Here is a 17,709-nt window from a genome sequence, read left to right on the forward strand (position 1 = left end):
GACTACAGTGCTTGGAGTCCATCTCTGACTAATGTGTTTACCGCCCTATCTTTCCCACGCATTGAAAATAGCTCCGAAGTGGCAACAGAGTGCATCGCAGGAGCCGGCAAGTGGTGCCATCGGATGCCGGCGAAAAAGGCGAGCAGACGCCAGGATCGTCACCGTCGTTGCGACGTCCCGACCTGCGTCTGCTTTGGCTTTTGTCGGCGGTCTGGCTGCAGAGCGACCAACGCGCCTTCGCTGCGCCCACTTCCACCACTGTGGCGTCGCCACGACCGTGGCAGGCGAAAGCGTGACACTTTCACGACGTCGTCGGGCAGAAATCGAGGAACCACAATTGAGGAAGGAGGCGGTAGACAGACTGGTCGGAGACACGCCGCAGGAACCAGACTTCGAAGCATGGGGGTAAGAAAAAGAGGAGGTGACATACCGGCTCGAGCCGGCCATAGAGGTAGTGGCCAGTGGGAACGCCCCCAAGGGTGTCCCTTTTGGTTTCGTTCGTTTCTGGTCATCGTCGGAGCGTGTCCCTCTAAACCAAAAGTCTCCACCGATTTCACCTCTGGTGGCGACATGTTGACCCCAGAAGCTTTCTACCACCATGCTTTGAAGCAGACGAGTAGACGCACAGTGGCTCTAAAGACGCACAGAGGCAGACGTGCAGTGGCTCGGCTCCACAGCAGTGGCACTGCATCTCTAAAGCAGACAAGCAGACGGACGGGGCGGGCGCTTCACTTCATTCGGGGATATGCACGCACGACCTTGACGTCCTCGAGGGGCTGGTCGTTGTTGTCCGTGGGCACCCGGCCCATGCGGTGCACCACCGCCATGCCAGAGTGGACCCGCCCGAAGATGGCGTGCTTGCCGTCCAGCCACTGCGTGGGGCCCAGGGTCAGGAAGAACTGGCTCCCGTTGGTATCCGGGCCCGCATTGGCCATCGACAGCACACCGGCGCCTGCGCAACGGGCACTGGCCTGAGTTGAGTTTGTAATGACGATAACGAGGCAGAGTGGTTCATTGGCTCGTTAAAGGCACATTTCGCTCTTCCCTTCTTCCTCGCGTGGCACAAAAATGAAACCACCTCCCCAGTTGGAATACTACCGTCGCTGACCGTAACCCATTCTGAAATGCTACCACTATGCTCATGGACGATTTTTCTCAGAGTTTCCGAGGAGGGGAGGAAAACGTGAGTGCAGTTTTCGACTCCATTGCCAAGAAAAGTTTCCCTCCAGTATAAAACCTTTTTTATGATGATCCATGGCCTGTTTAACTGTTTGCTTGCTGTTATTTTATTAATATTGTTCTTTTGTTACACTACAGTTTTGGTATTGTTTTTTGTGCCTTCTCTCTTTAAAATGTCTTTGGGCTATGAGGATATGTTCGATAAATAAATAAGTAAATAAATTGGGCCAGTTGGTTGCACTTCCATACAACATCGTTCTGCCTGTGTTATCATGCGCTATGACCCAAAGGAGTAACTCCTGTGGCTTGAGTAAGATTTGGAACACAGCTCTCAAAGTACGTAAAAAGTGCTGGAAAAAGACGGGGGCAAACTACTACCAGAAATGATACAAGGCAAACACACCACTAAAGTTAATAAAAAAAAAAAAAACATTTCGGCGTGCGGTTGTATATTACTACTGCGTGGTGCACATTAAGACCCCAGGCTAGCGGTTGTACTACACTAGCTAAACTGCTCATCTACAGCTAAGACAAGTCGCCAGTTGAGGCAGACTAACTTCAGGCTGTATTAGCATATACAAACATATATATATATATATATATAAAAACACTTATAATAGAAGTAATCTAGAAGTGCCTAGTCATCGTTGTGGAAACCCAATCCTAGGCGGCTTTTACATTTTTTCTTTTTTCAATTAACTTCAATTGAAAGTATGACTGGTATAGTGCAGTTTGTCCCTGCCTTTTGTCGGCGCTTTTTGCAAACTTTAATAACAATCAAATACGGTGATGGATATTGCTCGACAAGTGCATGACTCGCACCCATTAGTACTGACATGATGGACCAGATGCCGAAGAAAATCTAGATATATTATTAGTTAATTTAATTTCTGTTGCATAATTGAGACCTCAAACCTGTCAATGCTACTACTTAAATAATAACATCGATAAACATGTTCAAGATAAGTGAACTGCTTCATAAATGAGAATGTGTCAAAGGGAAACAGCTTGAGCAATTCAATATGTAACAAAAAATAGCAATAAAAATTAATGTAAGGTCCAGGAAAGTTGGTGAAAGATTGGTACATACTTTCACACAACATTTGATGTGAAGGTGACAGCCGCAGGCTATGCTAGCATAAGGAAGTTTTTGGAACCTTTTGTGGCCACCAGAATCGGTATGAGCCCAGAAGCTTGAGCAATTGATCTGCCACCCTGAATATTTGCCAGTAATATCATCCCACAAATAGGTCTCTGCCTCCAGAGCCTTTCTGAACTTCCCCAAGTCCAGTTGCAATTGTAAAAACAATTCTGGCTTCGCCGAACCTATGCGGAGAGCAAGTCGTCTGCTAATTGCGCAGGGGTTGCGGTGACGTTAGAACAACGCCGAGCTCTGAATGGCTTTAGTGAGTAGACCCCAATGCTAGATGCCTCGAGGTCTACCCACTATTTTTTTATAGCCCAGCTCTTAGGCGCTTGCTTCCGGCCTGAGCAGCGATGGCGTTGGCGTAACCACGCTGTGCATTATGGGACGTTTCGCATGATGACGTCACACGTGACGTCATGTGTGACGTCACGAGGGTCACCAGTGACGTCACTCGTGACGCCACTGCCCGTTGCATTATGGGTAAATTTCCCCGCTAAATCTAACGGAAAAACTTCCCCACAAAGTTTAACGGAAAGTATTCCCCGCCAAATTTAGCAGAAAAATGTTCCAGCTAAATTTAGTGGAGAAAATTCCTTGCTAAATTTAGCGGAAAAATTCCCTGCTAAATCAGGGTGTCTAGCACATTATTCTTTTGAAATTCCCCGACTTTTCCAGGTTTTCTCTGACAATTTCAGGTGAAATTCCCTGACCACTCTAGAGGCGGTTAAATATATAAGACCATTACAACACAAGGCATTTAGCATTGAGCACAATGAGGATTATTTTGCACGGGCCTGATCTAACTTGCATGTTCCGAAATATTTGGGTTCGTCCAGTCCAGATTAAACAAGCATTTTCTTGCCGCTGACATCGTCACTGAAGAGCCCACTTCCGGAAAAAAAATGAAAACACGACGCTCAACCACACATGTCAATAACCAAATGGCAATATGGCCGCCAGAGGCACTTTCGGATACTTTTGGCTAAAGGCTTGGATTGGATTGGAGTCTGCGGCTTCCCCATTTGTAACTGAATCTAGTAGCTCTAACTGGATCTAGTTTAGTGTCGTGCTCTCAATCCAATCCAATCCATGGCTTCGACTGGATTTGTCGATTCTCTTTGCATTGAGTAGCACACTCTACATTGGGGAAGCAGAGCCCGTGCCTCACTCTAAGCAATATTTATTGCCTATATTTCTGCCCCCAAGTCCTCAAGTCTTTGCTCAGGGCACTCATGGCGTTTTCGGCTCATTTTCCCTGACTGGGCTCGCTTTTTGACTATTTCTCTCACGATTCCCCGCTTTTTCCTGGTAATTAAAATTTCCCTGACAATTTCTGGTCGCTGGACACCCTGTAAATTTAGCGGAAAATTTTCCCCCGCTAGCGAAAAAAGTTCCCCGCTATATTCAGCGGGAAAATTTTTCCACTAATTTGCCGGAAGAAATTTCCCGCTAAATTCAATGGGAAAATTTCCCCGCTAAATGTGGCAGAAAAATTCCCCACTAAACTTAGCTAAAACATTTCCCCGCTAAATTTAGCGGAAAAATTTCCCCGTAAATTTAGGGAAACAATTTCCCTGCTTAATTTAGTAGAAAAATTTTCCACTAGCACGAAATTTAGCGAAAAATTTTCCGCTAAATGGGAGGCGAGCAGGAGAGGGAGGAGGGGCATACCCTTCCCTACGTACCTCCCCCTCCTCCTCCTCAAGAGCTGCACTCTAATTCGGCGTTACAGGCGTAAACATCTTTTATTTTTCAAGCAGCCAATAAGAGCTGGGCTTACTGACGTCGTCGCAACCCCTGTGCGAGAAGCAGACAAACTTGCGCCGCGCATTCCTTCGACAATACTCAATTACTTCTCAGCTCACGTCAACCACCATTACATTTCCAAACTTTTCTTATTCTGAAGAAAGAGTTTTATTATTAGTAATGATGACAGGGGTGTGTCACTGTGAAATGCTACTTCTTGCGAGTTAACCGATTGCCTACTAATAGGAAGTGTCACTCGTGACACCTTTTATGGACGATAAAGCTTGACCACGAATGACTCGTGTCTTGGTTTCGGCGCTTGTCTAGCATGCTCTCCGGCAGATGGCGGAACCACTCCTGTTGCCCTACTTACCATGGGTTGTTTTGCTGTTTGACGGAAATAAAAAACAAAAAAAACCATTCGGCCAAGGAAAAAAAGAAGAGATACAAAAACTGAAAGTGATGAACGCTCGGGCATATTGTCGTGCACATGACCGAGAAGAAACGCTTTTCCAAGTATCTAGACGTTTCGTGTGTATTCTCACCTCGAGTGTAAAGGTAAGGAGGCCAGAATGACTTTGCCTATTCTTTGTTTCACCTTACTATGGACCGCAAAGGACGCTACAAGCCACTGGAGCCAATTCATAGCTCGGAGGGTATCACGTGCCCCTCTGGTTGGGGGGTACAATGCGGGGAGCGTGAAGTCACCAGACAAGCTATGAACTATAGATTAGCTAGTGTAGCTTGTAGCGTCCATCACGGTACATTGTAAGGTGAAACCAGATATAGTCAGTCTCGCCCTAGCTAACTACTGAACATTCTAGGTCCGACATTCGAGATGACTAGTGTACTAGATAAGGATACGAGCGTGGTACTGCCGATTCATTCACTCACTTATTCACTCTCCACTATCCAGCTGTCATGCCGACACACCGTCGCTCGCTGCTGTCGCCGTCGACGCTTGCTGCTGCTTTCACGACGTTTGTTCTACCTTTTGTTTCCGGCGCAAGTTCGCCGATTAAATCTTTATTTCAGTTCGTTATTCATCTTCTCTTCGCCTTCGTCTGTGACAATATCTGACATTGCACCCACTGAGAAGAACCCGACGCGGGCGTACAAAGTATGCACAGCCAACAAGAAATGGGGTGAAACAACACCAGAATATGGACAGTGCAACGTGGCCCTCCACCTTCCTGAATGTTTTTGGTGCTATCGTACTGTTAAGAACTATTGAAGAGGACCGATGACCAGGGGCCCCAATCTACACGAGGGTACCAAGCGGGACCGGGACATCGTCACCTGCTGCAATTGGTCACCTCTGCGCCCCCGACCGATTGGAGGATGCGGCGATGTCCCAGCTCCTTGGTCCCGCCGTGTAGATTAATAAGATCTACACTTGGAAAGTCAAGGAAACGTTTTTGTCTTATTTTGATGCAAACTGCCCATTAAAAAATAAGTTTTGCTGTACGTTCCTTGAAAAAAGAAATGAATAGGCAAGGGAGAATTTTGTTTTTTACAAGTTGCACCATGTATTTAAGCTCTCCCGAGCAGATTTATAAAAGATTGCATCCAAATATTCATGTTCTGGAGGAGAAAGTGAAGTTGGAACTTGACAGGCTCGTGCACCCCTTCCCCACCCCTGATGTGCCATGGACAGCATTGCGCATTGTTGCGCTCGTTTGTGCCTGTTCTTCTGTGTATTTTGTCAGATTACAGTTAAAGGATGAGGTCAAAAAACTTTCATGTGTGCCGCGTGGGGCAGGAACACAGTGGAGGCATGTGGGAGACATTTCACCATTTTCCGAATTAGATGTAGCTCGGAAATCAGTGGGACCACTTCAGGTCGCCCAGAACGTGGGTTCGAAAAGTGGGTAGGGTCAGAAAAGGGAGCCCTAGGGGATCAGTTGTTAAACAAAAACTCCTGTGCGAAAAAAAAAAAAAAAAAAAAAGAAGCTGAACTTGAAGAAACGGTTTCTCGATCATGGGGCCCCCCTATGTCATGTTTTTGTGGCAAATCTGGGCACACCTATATGCCCCGGCCTACAAGGACCTGCATGCATCGTAGTCGACGACACGAAAGGAACACTCCTCACCTGTATGCTTGAGGTCTGGGTGGATTTCGTCTTGGAAGGTCTTCCCGTAGATGGATGCTCCCCCTCGACCTGTAATGGGACGGGGATGTCTAAAGGAACAAGCAGCACCCAAGAAAAATCTTTTATAAAGTGCCGACATAGGAACCATACGCCCCAAAATGAACTTTCCCAGATACAGTGTAGACCGCATATAACGTATGTCGCGGGAGTCGCGAAAATCCGCACTATAAGCGGTACTGTGCTATAACCAAAACATCAATTTTTCAGGCCAAAATACATGCCATGAGACAACCTACCTTTGTAAAAAAATTTATTTTATATTAGATGAAAAATAAAGCTTAGTTTGAGGAAATACTTTACTTTACCAGACTAGTACACTTGTCTCTCAAGTGTGTCACCCATCTTGAAAGAAATGAGTGACTTTTGCCTCGCGCAGCCTTTCAACGGCGTCGCAGGTTGCGGACAAATGTTGCGAGCGTTCGGGATTGCTAACCCTAATCACTTTTTTCCAGTGATGAAAACGCGTGAAAATTCGCATCCTTTATACGGTACGCGCCAGTAATACCTTCAACTTAAAGGGGCGGTGCAACAATTTGCGGACTTTGGCTAATTAATTGCGGGAATTTATCCCGGCCACATATAAAACGAAAGACCGAAAAGTATTCTTTCCTACTTGCCCTAGTTTTCATTAAAAAAAATAAAAGAAATTGGTATCTTCGGCACCCCTCAACTCAACATTGAAGCGGCACCAGCTTCGCCTGTGACGTCATTCGGAGTGGCGTTGGTTTCCGGTTGGGTTCTTCTGGCTTCCGTTTCCCCAGCGCTCGCCGGCTCGCCAGGCTCGCCGCTCTTCCGTCGATTCCCGACCAACATGGCGGCGCGGCGGGCAGTCGAAGTCAAAGTCGAGGTCGAGACACCAGGAACAATAACGATACCACGATACTACGGACCACGACCAACGCACTCCGTCGAGCGAGGGAAAGACAAAACGTCCGGGTTGCTCGTGTAGCCGCCGTAGGCGCCACGGGCGTCGACGGATGACGGCGACGGCAGGTTCTGTTGACTTGCGGTAGATGGCGCCACAAACAGTTCATACCCCTTTTAGCGGCAATATTAGGCTTTTGAAGCGTTTCTGCATGCCTAAACAACAAGATTTTTTAAACTTAACCTTAAATCAAGCTTACAATTGCCTAACACTATCACTTACAAAAACCACTCCGAATGACGTCACACCACAGGTTCCATTTGCGGCCACCATGTGGCCGCAAGTTGGGAAAAAAGGGTTTTTTCTTCTGCGATTACGCAGCAAAATAGAGGTATTTCGGAGAATGGTGGCACTTTTTCTCTTACTTATGGCGAAGTAAAGAATATAAAAAATACAAGCAGCACATTCGTTCAGTGTTAAAATCATTGCACCGCCCCTTTAAGCACACGCATGAAATGCTCCAAATAAGAAATCCGGGCGTATTCGAAAACACAAATGCTTAGGAAGCACCACTGTAGTCGAAGTAAACAAACACGACGACACGGGCGTTTCTGCTGTCTTGACAGTTCCGCCACGACATCGCCGCACGAGTAGATGGATCTTCCCTTCTAGTACGTGCTGGGTTATCATAGCAACACACAACGAAAATTCAGTCAAGGATAGCGCTTTTACTGCTTCTACGCGGAACGATGAGCTTCCACCACGCCATCTACGTCGACGATCACCACCGACGCCATGTTCGCGGATAGAAGCAGTCGGCCCGCGACCGGCATGCAACGCGCGCGGCCAGTTGTTCTCGACCTGTGATTGTTCTGTCGTTGCGGTTGTTTCCAACGCAGCGGGGGAAAGTCCCTCCGTCGCTATGGCAACTGAAGCCTCTCTCTTCGCCTCTCCCTGCTTCTTCAAGCAACCTCCTGGCCATCCTTGCCCCCGCGAGTGCCGCTTGCGGCTAGCGCCGTTATCTAGTGCCGCACAAGGAAGCGTGCTCGCTGCGCCGCTCGGTCGGCGCGGTCAACGGGCTGTTCCAGAAACCGCACTATATCCGGTATTTCCCTTTGCGCGCCTGCATTTTAAAGGGGTAGGGAAACGAAATTTCAGCGCTCATTTTTTAGCTTTAATGTGTTGCATGTTGCACTCTAACCTCAAAAACACCAGTCTTCCATTGAAAAGCACAAAACTAATTTTAAAGTAAATAAACAATCTTTCAATGTGCACCTGGTGGATGCATGCGGAGCCTATTTGGGAGGTAGTCTAGCAATGTTGTGGAATCTGCTACGTAGTCGTGACGTAGCAGATTCCTTCGGAGCAGCGCCGCTCTTTGGCATTTCAACGTTTTCCTTCTTAGCTTTCCTCCTGAACTCACAAATCGCGCATTGTACCAAACGGTCCAAGAAGACAGAAAGGAAGGACTCCCTTCTTTCTCGGACCCTCGTTCGTGCAACCGGAAACAGACATTCTCCTCCTAGAAGATTAGCCCGTCGCTCAAAACTCGAACAAAAGTTGCTTTCCCCACCCCGTTCAGCCCCAAGCTGACAGTGTTGTGGAAGCTACGTGCTCTTTGGGCCAGCCACACGCTCGTCACCTCACGGGTACTCCGAACGGCTCGGTTGTAACGCGCTGACGCTATTGACAGCACCACAACGCTGACAACACCACCAAGGGCAAAGCTGATAATCACGCCAGCCTTGCTACGTCATGAATGTGGAGAATCTTTTCTTTCTGTTTTTGTTGCGAACGGAGAACGCATCGCGCTCTCCGTTCGCTTCTCTTCGAGCGCTTGCTCGAGCGCACCGTTTGGAACGAAAAATATAGCGAATCGTTCAAAATACAAACGTGCGATTATCATTTACGGTTATTATCCGTCATGCTTGACTTAGTTCCGAACGAAATCGGAATATTTCAATTTTTGTTTCCGTACCCCTTTAAGCAGTATGTAATTACATGGAGTTGTATGGGAGGCGAACCGGTGGCTGAAAAATCCGCGTTATACCTGGTCCTGCACTATAAGTGGTTACGTTGTAAGTGGTCTATACTGTACATCTTGTTGTTTTTTTTGTTTTTTTTTTAACGTGCAACATTTTCGATGTGAGACTCATGCCTTGTTTGAGCCCCATGCATGGGGCTCAAACCCCACCACCCTAGCTTTTTATTTTACCTTTTGTGGCTCTTCTTGAACATTCCAGTACCATCTTGTAGCACATCGCTTGTTGCAGTACAAAATGTTCTGTCTATATCGTCTGTATAAAAGAAGCTATGACAGGCAACCACGGGTCCCCATTGCATGATGTACAGTTCTTTTTTGCTTTAGTTTGTAAGTGCAAGTTCGCCTCGCTAAACATTTATTAATGTGAAACATTCTTTGGCTGGGTGTTTGGCATTTCGTGAAGCCTAAAAGTGAAGCCTGGATAAAAGTGTGGCCGTGAGGCTCGACACTGATTGGTTGACGGGTGGGAGAGTAAGAGTGAGGTACTCGGTGCAGATTGCTTAACAGGGAGGTCATGTGACCAGGGGCAGAGTGAGGGGGAGAGGTAGGCGAGGTGGGAGGGGGAGTGGGTTGGAAAGTTGTAAAACATAACTAGGTTTATTATTTAAAGTGTACACATGCCACACATTAAATTATCTGATGAAGAGCGCCGTGAAGGTAGGTGTCTGGCTGAACAGGCTAGACGTGCTGTTAAATGACAATATAAACGTTTGTGATGCTAAAACTTTTCAGATATGCAACACGATTGCCTAGCAATTCGCCATACACTTCTTTCAGTTTTACATTCATCTCCCTTTTATTTGTGACTATATCAAGCTAAAAAATGTTTTTAGTAGGGAAAGTTTATTGTGAAGCCTAAAAGTAATGATGTGAAGGAAAACTGGCGCAAAGAAAGATAAATGGAAGATCCACAGAGGGTAGCGAAGGAGATGAGAGGAAAGAAGGAGGGGCAAAAATACCATCCAGAAACTTAAAAAGATCTTTGGGAGGAGTTTAACGTCTCTTAAAGAGCGTCAGACCGACGCGCCTGCACTAGGGGGTGCGCACCTGTGGCCGTGGGATCTCCACCCTGGATCATGAAGTCCGGGATGATCCGATGGAACTTGACGCCGTTGTAGTAGCCCCTCCTGGCCAGTTCGGCGAAGTTGCGGCAGGTGTTGGGAGCATGTTTCCAGTAGAGCTCCAGCGTCACGTCCCCCATCCTGGCACGCCGGCAGAGGGACGTCAGTAACCACCACCCCGGTGTTCGGAGTGTATCTCCAATGCACGCGTCTAGCGTCCCGTACCGCCCGCACGTTGAAATCGGTCCCAAAGTGGTGACGGATTGCGTCGCGGCGGCCAGCGCGTCGTGCCGTCGCTACCCTAGAGGTTGGTCGTAAAATGCCAGTGGAAAAGGCGAGCGGCGAAAGGATTGGCATTGTCACGGCGTCCCGTCTTGCGTCTGTTTCCGGTCTCGTCCACCCACTGGCCGCAGAGCGATCTACGGCAGAGCAGGCGACCACCACACCAACCTCCGCTCCTCCGACGCGAGCCGGGATTGCAGTCGGCGAAGACGCGACACTTGTACGACGTCATCGGGCAGAAATCGAGGGTCCGCTTTCGAGGACTCGGTCAACACGCCAGTCGAAGACGTGCTTCAGGTACCGTGCCACTGCACGTGCCCACACTAATGTCACAGGATCTTGGCAACATAGGACAAGGACCCCGTTCGGTCGCCATTTCAGTCTGTGGGGTGAGCAGTTAATTCGTAGCCTCTCCAACCTGGTTCAGCCGATCCAGAATCGCAGTGACAGGCTGTTTCATTGAGACACCTCTTGGTCGCAAAGATTTTTGTTAGACCTAAACTCCGTTACATTATTCGTAAACCGGTAGTTCTTTCACTAATCTCGAACGACACGACTTAAGTTCCAATCTTTTTTTGGCTCGTTTTCGCTCGACGGCCGCGACAAAAGTATGCAGCTTCGCACTGCCGCCATGTGCGGCACCGGTGCTTGGCGGCACTCAAAAGTAATTCTCATGCCACAAAGTGTGCGCAAAGAATGACATCAATTTAAAAGATCCGCAGAGGTAAGTCAGGTTGACGAATTGATATAGCGCTAAGAGGCTGAACTTTCAGTCTGATGGTGTGCCATTGTAATCTAGATGCTGTTGATTCTGAATGGTCCCACAAAGCTTTGGAGATGGCAACTGATATAGATTAACTGATCCATGTTTGAGGTTTTGAATGAATGTATGTTAGCACTTGTTTCTGTCCTGCTAGCGTGCAGGGAAGGCAACGGTGCTACTTTCCCAGGAACAAGTGACTTTAGCCCGCACTTGCCCTGTTGCTCAAACGAAGCTACGAGCCTCTGCCTTATTAGTACAAAGAAACAACAAATTCGCTGTGCGGTTATGGCACCATCTTGTGCCAACCAGGTAAACTATCAAAGTCATAGCCTAGCGGTAGCAATGTGCCACTAAAATGCAGCCATAAAGTCTCCATTTTACCAGTACCAAAGCACAATGCATCAGATGGTGTAGAGTTATATGCCCTGTGGCAATGGAGTAAACTACAAATAGGAATACTATCAAAGTGAGAGTCGAACACTGATACTAAAATGAAGCCATGAGGCCTTACCAGTACCACAGCATAGCCTATTATATGTTGTCGTCATGCCACCATCATTTGGCAACCAGACAAACTATACACAATGTAAAGCACCATCAAAGACTCTGTAGGGCACTGGCAACACTGGCTCGCGTCGTTAGGAGCGGTGGCCCGCAGCGACGGCGCCGCCTCTGCTCTCGTAGCCCGCTGTGACAGCACCCCCTCCCCTTTCACTGCTCAGCTGCATCCAGGGCAATCCCCCCCCTCCTCCCCCCCCCCCCCCCCCCAGCGATGCCACTGACTGAAAATATGACGGTTTTATTTTATCTCAATGACTGAAAAAACTCATTTCCAGTAAAGAGATAAATAAGGCAAGCTGATACATAAATAGCCTAGTTTTCTGGAAAACAAACTGCTGAATGTAATAATCAACTTTCAGCAGTACTAAAGCCCAAGACAGAGAAAACAGAAAGGGGGAAAAAAAGTGAAAGCCGTTTACAACTCCCTGTAACGCCAAATTAGAGCGTAGCTCTTGAAGAGGAGTAGGGAATGGTACAGAGGGGGGAGGAGGAGGGAAGGGTTTTGAGGGGAGGGTAGACCCCTCCTCCTTCATTCTTCAATATCCTCCAAGGAGGGTCACGTGACCCTGGGGGGAGGGGTCACATCATCCCCCAGGTCGGGGGGGGTCACGTGACCCCCCGACCTGGGCCTGGACGTGACCTGGGGGGTTGCGTGACCTAAGGGGTCACGTGACCTCGAGGGGGGGGGGGGGGGTCACGTGACTCCCTAGGTCACATGACCCCAGGGGTCACGTCATGCCTCCCCCGAGGCGCGTCGAGGCTAGGTCACGTGACCTCGGGGGGGGGGGGAGGCTCATGTGACCTCGAGGGTCACATGATCTGGGGGGTCACGTGACCTCAAGGGGGGTGGCACATGACCTTGGGTGGGTCACATGACCTCGGGGGGTCACGTGACCTCGCGGTTACGCCGACGCCGTTCAAGCCGGAAACGGGCCCCTAAGAGCTGCACTCTAAAAAGCACATACTCTTTCATGTTGGCTGCTTCTCTGAGAAGCTGGTGCAAAGTAGCAGTGTTGAGTAATGTAAAGCTAAAAAGTACTTGAAGTACAAAGTAAATGAGAGGTGATGTACTCTAAGCCAGTGGTTCTCAAATGGGGTTCCGTGGACCCTTTGTGGTCCGCGAAGGCTTTCTAGGGGTTTGCGAAGCTTTGCCTCATCAGTCAAGCCTGGCAATAACGGTTGTCTTTTTTCAGGTCGAGAAGAAATGTTTCAGTTTTCAAGCCAGTTTTCCCGTGTGTATGTAAACAAGAGAGAACTACTTCACAATAGCACTTAGATATATCCATTTATTAAATCATTATTATATTTAACCAATACCTCTCCTCTCCCTTCCCCTCACCGCAAATGGAGCCCTCCATCATCACCGCCGATCCACAAGGGGTCTGCGAAATATTGATAATTGAGAACCACTGCTCTAAGCAATGTAGTAAGTACACCGGGCACAGTACACCTCAAGTAAAGTACTAAAAATATGATGCACTTTCAAAGTAAAGTTCAAGTACTTTTTTAACCCCTTAAGTGCCCCCCTTTTTTTTTTTTTCGGAAAGTAACCTAAAAGTGCCATATTTTTTATTTAGAAGTTTTATTTCTCTAGTAATATAGATAAAATTTCAAAAGTTTATCGCGCAGAAATCAGTGGCGGCAAAAAAACAAATGTTCCAACGAGTGCTGCCATCTATGATCGACGCCGCAAACTACTGGGACGAGCCTCGCTCGTCCGTGGAATTGAGGGCTACCGAAAAACCACTGGACGAGCTGAGGTCGTCCATGGCACTTCTAGCCAAAAAGTGGCCAACGAGCTCAGCTCGTCCAAGGCACTTAAGGGGTTAACATAATCTTTTATAGTGCTCTTTCATTCCCCTCAACTAATTTTTTTTTTAATTGGTATAATTTTTTTGTGGGCAATCAAAAGTGGGTTAGTTATTTTCGAAAATTGTGGCAAATATTGGATAAAGTCAAGTGGCCACAGAGTATAGTTGTTTTACTCTTGCTGACAAACTATTTAACACTATCGACTTATAAGGCACTAGTTTGTATCGGTTCTATAGCCGCCATTAGTTCGCTCAGAGAAATGACCAGGTGATGTCTCCAAAGACGATGGTGGATTGTTACATTACAATATGCCATATTTTTTGTTTTCAAATTTGGGGAATGTACTTTGATGTCAGAAGCTGTACATTCCTCGGAAAGTACCAGAAAAAGTACTTTAAGTAAAGTACAAGTAGATACTCAGTGAGTGTACTTCAAGTAAAGTACAAGTTTTCTAAACCTAGTTGAAGTACCGTAAAATCCTGAGAGCTGCCCAACTCCCGAAATATAGCCCTCCCCTATTTCTGGCTTGATTTGCTATATTTTTTTAAACACCGAACGATAGCCCACTCCTAGTAGTCGTAGTATTGGGATCAACGATGACCTCGGCGTAAATGCGGCTATAGTTAGCCCTGGCAGGATATAAGCAAACCTTGCTGACTGGGAAGTACTGTCATCTTTGATTAGTTGCCCCTCACCATAGTTAAAAAAGATGCGTGCATAACAATAGTTTTTTTTTTTTTTCATCTTTTTTTACTGTACATTGAAAGTTAGCCCCCTCCATATTTTCACCAGTTTTGCCCCCGATTTCAGGTGGGCCATCTCTCGGGATATTACGGCAGTACTTCAATCCTTTGACGGTCGAGCTTTTTCCCAAACAATGTTTCCCAGTGGTTGTGTTTTCATTTCAAAGTAATAGTGTAAAGAAAGGGTCATTGCACTCTTGTTTTCTTAATTATATAGCAGGAGCACATACAGTGCTTGCAAGCTGGTTAGGTTTAGAAGTATACAATAAAAATAATAAAGGCAAAAATTTGTCACCTTTCTTCTATTCGATTTCTTTTTGGCACGTTCGCTTCCGCAACATTCCAGCGGCTTCAGGTCCCTAACCAGAGGTACTTTACGCAGCATCTCCGTCGGACAATAAGCTTTCATCTTCTGAATTTAATTATGAAAAGTGTTGGATGTTTGAATCGGAATAGCCAATGCTCCTATTGGCACTACCGCCAGAGCGGCCGGTATGCGAGTGAGTCTCCCGTGAGCAGGGAAGTCCAATTTGAAAATCATAAAAAGCCCAGCAAAACGATACACTGTACAGACATAATGTCTATAGTCTGCCAAAGACATAACAAGTAGGAACACCTCCCACGGTGCGCGCAGTTTCGCATTTCAGCGGGCACTTTCAAATGCGCAATCACGGCCGTCCATGTGTGGCAATGCCCCTTCAAAGGGTCAAGTACAATGTGCTTAAAGTTCTTCCCAACATTGTAAAGTGGTGAAGTCTCACAGACGTGCACCGGTGCAAAGAGGCGAAGCTTGACTTGAGAGCGCCGGCGCAAAGCAGGCTTGACAAGCGCGGCGCGGCTGCTTTAGAAAACGGGGGGTTCTGCCAGGCCCCTGTGCAGCTCCTACACCATTTCGTCGGATCAAAGAAGGGCCAACCCTATCATGCACCGCTTCTGTTCTCAAACCTAACCAGTGCCCATCCCCATTTTTTTTTTTAGAGCGCAGCTCTTAGGCGCTTGTTTCCGGCTTCAGCAGCGTCGGCGTAACCTTGAGGTCACGTGACCCCAATGACGTTATGTGACCCCGGTGACGCCGCTTGGAGGGAGGGGTAGCAGGCAGGATGAGGGGGTGAGGAGGCGTATACCCTCCCCTCAGTACTCTTCCCTCCTCCTCCTCAAGAGCTGCGCTCTAGTTCAGTGTTACAGGGAGTTGTAAACGGCGTTCATTTTTGTGATCATCTTTAACTTTTGGGTGGGCGACAGCTTGGTAATTTAACGCAGTATTCTCTTCATACTGGTATGAGCCAAGCTGGGAACGATGAGTAGGGTGACCACCCGTCCAGCGACTCGCGGGACTGCCCACATTAAGAGCTCGTGTCCCGCGAGAAATTCCCGAATCATCAAAATGTCCCGCATTTCACACTGTTGTAAAATTCACTTTGCAACTCATGGTGCTGCCGAACAACGGGTCACATGAAAACGCGGAGGTTGCTGGTAATCTTGTGAATCTCAATGGTACGCCATTTTCTACATAAATATTGCGGGAAGCGACCGTCGTTCTTGCAGGAGAGCCGATGCGCATGCGCCGTTGTGCATCTCCTCTTGGTGGCAAAATATAGTAAAAAAAAATTGTTTGCCAAAAGTTTAAATATAAATTATTGTAATTATTTTCAAATCGCTGTGTCAATGCGAAAGGGTTGCGGTGGAATTTATTTTAGCGAGGACAGCCACACAAGGCAAAAGCCTGCAACTCACAATGGTCGAAAAAGAACATAATGTTAAAAATCTGTGTAGGACCATGTTGATAAAAGTAAGCACTGAAAGGAAACAATAACCCGAAAAATATTTACTGTTTCTTATTTCCATTTGATGCATTGAGTTCCGCTACAGTCGATTTTTATGTTTTCAACTTCGACACATTTAACATATTTAGCATTAAAAGATACCACTGGGAGTCAAAATTGTAACTTGATTGCTGCTATACAGTTGGCAGGTGTATGAACAGCACACGATATTAAATGTGTTAACAGAGTATCGGTTTGTGGTATGCGTGTTATTAAATCCCCCCCCCCCCCCCCCTTCCCCCCCTCTTCCCACTTGCCCGCCCCGCGTGCCCCACATTTCGCTAGCAGGAAGGTGGTCAACCTAACGATGAGTCACCCTGTTCCTCATTTGCCCGACTCGGGATTCATTCCGGCCCTGCCCCAATGAGTCTTCAGCGTATTTTAATGCGGGAGACGTTTTGAACAGAAGTCTCTTGGTACTACAGGATGGCTAGTTTCCCAGGCAATGGTGTGCGCCACAGTGTGCCAAACGTGCATTACGGAAAGGTCTGCAAGCCTATGGTCTGCTTCATTTCCTTAATTCCAGGATCTGGAGGGGTTCCTCGGCTACTCATCACGGCGTTCTCGGGCTATTGTGCCGGCTGCCAGCAAAATATCCCCACCCTTTCAAGGAGGTTTGAGAACCTACTACACCGTACCGATCGAGTTTGTGCTGTGTTGCGCACCGGCACAAGCCCTTTCGTTCTTTTCGGGGAGCTCCTATAGTCTGTAAAAGCGCTAAAAAACGACGGACAAGTTGAAGAATGACGAACACCACAGAGCGCTAACTTGCAACTGAAGTTTATTACTGAAAACACGTACACATATATACACCGTGACATCAACAAGACAAGTGGCAATAATGCCGCTTCATCTATCTAAGGTTAATCTATGAATTGTTTACTCTTTCGAATGATTTCAAATATGCCACCTCAGAGCTATACAGGTTTACTGAGGGAGTGCTGACACACGTTTTTTAGCGCTTTTACCTCCTATTCATGAATAACCAACTAGCCCAAGTACACACCCTTCTCCTATAGTCTAAATATTTACTAAAACACGTGGACATTGCGAGTACGCCAATGACCAAGGTCTAGGGTAAGTTGGAGCACTCACGTTGTTTCTAAAGTCACAAAAGGCGGCTGCCACGATTTATCGGGGATGCCCGCCATTGTTGTTTAATTTTGAGGCTTTTACTGGATTGAATATGGCCAACATAACTGGCTTGTTCTTTCTAGAGTTCTTTCAAAATTGTTTCGATGCCACTGATCGCTGATCGGTTTTGATGGTTGAGAGCAGTTGAGAGTTTTAAAAGAAGGCTATGGTATCAGGAACGTTGGGTTTCAGTGAATAAAATACGAAAACGAAGAAAGAGACAGTGGAGTGTTTGGACAAGACCGTGGACATGACTAAAATTGAAAGACGTATGTCGAGTCGCAGCGATAGCCGCAGCCATAGCCGCAGTTCTTGAAAGCCGTCTGCTCTTTCGCGCAGGCCGGTGGCGTGACGTCACCTCGGCGCGCTCTGATTGGAGGATGGCTCCGGGCGGGA

The 17,709-nt window shown here is 47.2% G+C and overlaps 1 protein-coding gene across 1 annotated transcript; it reads right to left on the minus strand.

Moving 5' to 3' along the window:
• Positions 1–717: 717 nt before the first annotated feature.
• Positions 718–17,371, minus strand: LOC120843864 (peptidyl-prolyl cis-trans isomerase-like 1). The gene is made up of 4 exons (XM_040215319.1): positions 17,275–17,371; positions 10,182–10,336; positions 6,166–6,234; positions 718–952 (listed from the first exon to the last, which is right to left on the minus strand). Exons 1-4 carry the CDS (start codon positions 17,328–17,330, stop codon positions 729–731), a joined length of 504 nt encoding a protein of 167 aa, XP_040071253.1. The 5' UTR covers positions 17,331–17,371; the 3' UTR covers positions 718–728.
• Between the last annotated feature and the right edge of the window lie 338 nt (positions 17,372–17,709).

This window comes from Ixodes scapularis, unplaced genomic scaffold (assembly GCF_016920785.2).
Source record: "Ixodes scapularis isolate PalLabHiFi unplaced genomic scaffold, ASM1692078v2 PGA_scaffold8__174_contigs__length_109621045, whole genome shotgun sequence".
Taxonomy (NCBI): Eukaryota; Metazoa; Arthropoda; class Arachnida; order Ixodida; family Ixodidae; genus Ixodes; species Ixodes scapularis.

Coding starts and splice junctions, on each gene's coding strand:
- LOC120843864 (XM_040215319.1), bottom strand. CDS start 17,330: ATGGCGGGCATCCCCGATAAATCGTGGCAGCCGCCTTTTGTGACTTTA. Junction 6,235..10,181: donor TGGAGATCCCACGGCCACAG/GTGCGCACCCCC, acceptor GTCCCATTACAG/GTCGAGGGGGAGCATCCATC. Junction 953..6,165: donor CCCAGACCTCAAGCATACAG/GTGAGGAGTGTT, acceptor CCCGTTGCGCAG/GCGCCGGTGTGCTGTCGATG.